Source organism: Onychomys torridus, chromosome 8 (genome assembly GCF_903995425.1).
Source record: "Onychomys torridus chromosome 8, mOncTor1.1, whole genome shotgun sequence".
Taxonomy (NCBI): Eukaryota; Metazoa; Chordata; class Mammalia; order Rodentia; family Cricetidae; genus Onychomys; species Onychomys torridus.
Genome location: NC_050450.1, coordinates 57,148,645 through 57,153,502, shown reverse-complemented (window position 1 = coordinate 57,153,502; position 4,858 = coordinate 57,148,645). Strand labels below are relative to the sequence as shown.

General features: G+C 48.5%; 1 protein-coding gene across 1 annotated transcript; it reads right to left on the bottom strand.

Annotated features, from left to right (window-relative positions):
• Positions 1-344: 344 nt before the first annotated feature.
• On the bottom strand, positions 345-3,456 carry Rpl26 (ribosomal protein L26). Its single transcript, XM_036196546.1, has 4 exons — positions 3,374-3,456; positions 2,546-2,718; positions 1,513-1,653; positions 345-516 (listed from the first exon to the last, which is right to left on the bottom strand). Exons 2-4 carry the CDS (start codon positions 2,711-2,713, stop codon positions 388-390), a joined length of 438 nt encoding a protein of 145 aa, XP_036052439.1. The 5' UTR covers positions 2,714-2,718; positions 3,374-3,456; the 3' UTR covers positions 345-387.
• Between the last annotated feature and the right edge of the window lie 1,402 nt (positions 3,457-4,858).

Here is a 4,858-nt window from a genome sequence, read left to right as displayed (position 1 = left end):
TCCACCCACAAGACTGACCACCTCTAGACTCACAAGATGCGAGAACTACACTGACCTCCATCCATGCACCATGAAGTCTGTCCTTACCCCAAAGTAAAATGTACTTTATTCAGACACCAGCCCATTGGCAGTGCTCTCAACTGGCCATTCCTGCAAACCTGCTCAATAAGCTACCTCAGGATACAATCCATCTACCCCTTACTAACAAATACAAAACCCCCTCCCGTAGTAGATGTTTGGGGTCAAGCCGTGAGTGGCTGTCCTTTCCAGATCCAAAGACTGACGGACAGGAGCAGAATAAGCCACGGGCAACAAGGTACCTTTCAAAACACCACACAAACCAGGACTTTTAAGCAGTCTTTAATGAAAGCTGTGCAGGACACACCCCTACTCTTGCATCTTCTCAATCGTTTCTTCCTTGTATTTGCCCTTCTCCTTTCCGACTTGTCGAGACTTGGCTTTCCTTTCCAGGATCTTTTTGCGGTCTTTGTCCAGCTTTAGCCTGGTGATAACCACCTGCAGAAAAAGAAACCACCCGATGCTTTGAGCAATTACCTAGGCCCAACTAGAGGTGCTATCCATTTCCAGTCCAATGAGGCGGGGATGCTTTTGAAAATTCTACAAGCGATCAGTTTTGGAACAGAGGCCCATTAGCCTGTGTCTCCAGTCCAGAGCGGAATGAGAGAAGCCAAAGACCCACTGTACCAACACTGCACTCAGGACCAAAGACCCAAAACTGGCCACTGTGCTTGTAACCCTGAAAACCAAGTTTGTGGGAGGCAAAAAATATGATTGGAGTCTGTTACAAACAAGAATGTTCTTGCTGGTAAGAGACACCTCCCCAAGAGGTGATGTGCTGGGCTGGAGAAATGACTAACAAACTCAAGTGCATATATGTGGTAAATAGACACACAGAGCAAAACACTCATACATAGAAGAAATTTCAAAAGGTGATGGGTCATGACAGTGCAGTGCACTATGTGGTGGGGAAGGGAAAACGCAGCACAACTTTAATACTGACATGGAGGTCTTAATTACATCTTTGCACTAAAGCCTAAGCCCTAATACTCGGTATTAAGTGGCCACTGTGTTCATTACCTATACATTAAAGACTCAATCACAAATTTGTGATAATTGACATGAAGTCTAGGACAAGTATCTATTATGGAATGCTCTATCTTGACTTAGACACAACCAGTTTGAGATCACAACCTCAGCTTTAGGTTGCTTTCCAACACCGGTGGCTTAACCCACCTCATAAGGGTGTTAGAAACCGGCTTCTGCTCACTCAGTACTACTGGACATGGGCAATCAACCAGGGCTGAAGCTCTACTCATCCCATTTCTCAGACTTCAAGGACACTGATTTCTGAAGGCCTCAGCAACCTCAAATTTCAGAACTTCAGTATTGCTCTAAGACACATTCTAGCACACCTAGCACAGGGCCACTCCCAGGGAGCCCCATAAATAAGCACCCCAAGTGCTGTGGTTTCCTTTCCTCAAAAACACCCACCTTGCTGGGGTGGATGCCCACATGGACAGTTGTGCCATTAGCCTTTTCTCGCTGGACTCGCTCAATGTAGATGACGTACTTCTTCCTGTACACTTGGACCACTTTGCCAATCTGCTGGCCTTTGTAGTGTCCTCGGACAACCTGAATGCAAATTAAAAAAATGTGATATGATAAAGAGCTAGAGTTTCACGGTATAAACCAAAACATCTGAATCCATTTGCTCACCCCCCCCTTTTTGCTTTTTTGAGATGGGGTTTCTCTGTGTAACAGCCCTAGATGTCTTGAAACCCGCTCTGTAGACCAGGCTGGCCTTGAACTCACAAAGATCCGCCGCTCACCTTTAACAGATCCACGTATTTTCCTTTTGGGAAGTGTGTGTGGGGGGGTGTCATTAGGGCTCAAATCCAGGAACTGCATATACTAGGTAAACACTATTAACTAAATCTCCAACCCTAAACCCTTTGGCCTTGAAAGATGAAAACACACCAGGCCACCTGGCTTTAGCAAAGGCAGGCTGTTGAAAGGTAAGAGCCCACTCTGGCTTTTTGCACACTTAGTCCAGACTGTTTCCAAGGTCTATTGGCAAGTCCGGAATTACCAAGGCAGAGACCCATGGCTGTTTTCAGCCCATACTGATCATATCTGGGAAACTGTCATTTTATTTGAATGGGCATTAACCTCATGAACAGTACTATGGAAAAGTTTTAGGGACTGTCAAAATTTACCAGTCACTAGTTGAAATGACACCTACAGAAATGTTCACACAAACAACTTTCCAATTTACCAGAGAACAGAAACCCCTCACATAGATTAGGGCATTAGCTGCCAGAACAGTTACAGCAAGAGTTGAGGTGGGGACCAAAAAGCAAATCTTCCAAACCTAAATGCAGACATGATTAAATAAAAGATAGGAAATCGTTCTTGTGGCCTTATATTTGCTCACTGAAGACAGTGACTAGTAAAGAGACTTGTCGGGAATTCTTCTCCTATCAATAATTGGAAAGTTCTACTAATACTCAGCAAGGATTCATACCTGAACTTCATCATCCTTTCGAATGGGCATAGACCGAACATTGTACTTCTGCCTCAGCTCTTTGGAAAGGGGGGAAGACATGATCTTCCTCCGAATGTGAGAAGGTGCATTGAAATGCCGTTTGCGGTTCTTGCTTCGGTCGGAAGTCACAAAGGGATTGAACTTCATTTTGGCTAAATCAACAACAACAAAACCCCAGAGACCCGTTAATGCCTCAAGTCTCAACCGGTTCCCCAAGCAGCAGCAATTCCACTCCGAAAGTAGAAAACGTCCCCTGGAAGATGCCACGTTCGGCTACTCCATCAGACCTCGCCATCGGGAGCACAGCTGTCTTAGACCTAAAGTGTCTTGTGAGGGTGGAACTTTAAAAAAAAACCTCTTCATTAGGACAAAGCACGCCGACAACTGAACTCTGCATACAGCTGACGTTTCCACACGAGTCTGCCTTCTACCTTCACATGGGCGGACGGCATTTTGCACGTCCAAAGCGAACCAACGCCGGGGCTCCCCGCTTGAGCCTGGGAACTGGGGCAGATCGCGCATTCGCGAACCCTCCCCACCGGCGAGAGGACTAACAAGCACATGACTCGGGACGATTTCACTAACTCCGTCTCCCCTGGCCCCCGGCGGCCTTCGGGCCCACGGGTCCGTTCCCCGCCCCTCTCCAGCCCCGCGGTCCCCGGCTAGGACACAGGCTGAGCTCATCCCGGCATGGCTCTCCGGCTGATGTCGGGCCAGCAAGGCGGGCTCGGGGCCCCGGGACAGAAAGCCACGTCGCCTAAGCGCGGATGGCACCGGATGACCCGCAACAACCCGCCATACACTCACCGGCTGCGATCCAGCGATGGCCGCAGAAGGAAAGAGGTCTCTACCCGACTTCCGGTTCTGTAAGTTGACGAGAGATCTCGCGAGAGTCTCGGGAGGAGAAGGGAGAGGAGGTTGAGCGAGAAGAGGAGACTAGGAATGGAAGGTCGGCGTCCCCTAGCGGCTCGGAGGGGAACTGCGAGGGGCCCTGGTGTCCTCTCTTCGAGGTGTGGGTGCTAGGCTGAGTCTCTGGCGAAGGGAGTGCCGGGGGCATGGAGAGGGCTGCTTAGGGTTCGTAGGCCGGGAAGATGGGGAAGATAGAGGACCTGGGCGACCCCAACCTTACACTCCTGGGCGCCGCGCGTCCCCCTAATCGGGAAAGCGCAAGTCCTAGTTAGCCGCCAAGTGGCTCTGGGACCTTGGCCAGACGGTTCCCTAGGTGACTTGGCACTCACCGTCCCAAAGGCGTGGGCTCGGCAAGGAGTTAGACCTTATAATTAGCTCCAGCCCTCCGTCCCCAGATCTGGGTAGGTGCTGACTGCTCTGGGTCTTTCTCCGAGATTGCGATCGTCCCCCACCTGGGTGGTCGGAACTAGAGCTTGGCTCGCTAATGATGCCAAGGTGTTGGTTCAGATCACGCTTAAGGAAACAGACATGGGGAGGGCTGTCAGTGCAGACTAGTGTACTCTCTAAAACTACAAGTACAAAACACTTCCGCCTGCTCTCACTTCCAGATCGGGTGGAGGCAGGGCAAGGGGGTCTGCTTCCTTGCAAATGGATTTTGAGGCATCGGTTTCTGTTGAATGAATAATATAGGTGTCATACTGACAGGAGGTACACATTTCACTCTTCTACGCCCTTTACATTACGAACGTCTTTATGCTGATGCGGGTGTATTGTCCTCAGTGTACAGATTAGGTAACTGAGCCACAGAGCCATGAGAGGAAGGACCTATGATTTACAGCAGAACCTATAGGCTGGTTCTCCGGGCATCCCTGGAAACTATATGGCTTCGTTTGCAGGAACCTCCTGTCAAGTTGAAGACAGAGAAACCATACCTTTGAGGGTTCAAAGTAGAGTCATGTATTTTCATAATTTTAAAATAGTTGTGCAGGGTTGGGGATTCAGCTCAGTGGTAGAGCGCTTGCCTAGCAAGCGCAAGGCCCTGGGTTCGATCCTCAGCTAAAAAAAAAAATAGTTGTGCTATCAAATATTCTGTAAATAAAGGAGCACCAATTTTATATGTAATTGAAAATTTGAAAACTGGGCGGTGGTGGAGAACATCTTTGATCCCAGCACTTGGGAGGCAGAGGCAGGTGGATCTCTGAGTTTGAGACCACCCTGGTCTACAGAGTGAATTCCAGGATGGTCAGGGCTACACAGAGAAACCCTGTCTTGAAAACAAAACAAAACAAAACAAAACAAAAACAAAAAAAAAAAAAGAAAGAAAGAAAGAAAAGAAAAGGAAAAAAATTGAACAAAACCAGCAATTCTAGTCAACAAATGCTG

Bases quoted from the DNA above. Each gene is read 5' to 3' on its own strand.
- Rpl26 (XM_036196546.1), bottom strand. From the start codon at position 2,713: ATGAAGTTCAATCCCTTTGTGACTTCCGACCGAAGCAAGAACCGCAAA. The intron at 1,654-2,545 runs GTATGAATCCTT...ATTTGCATTCAG, and splicing joins GAAAGGATGATGAAGTTCAG to GTTGTCCGAGGACACTACAA. The intron at 517-1,512 runs GTGGGTGTTTTT...CTTTTTCTGCAG, and splicing joins TGGGCATCCACCCCAGCAAG to GTGGTTATCACCAGGCTAAA.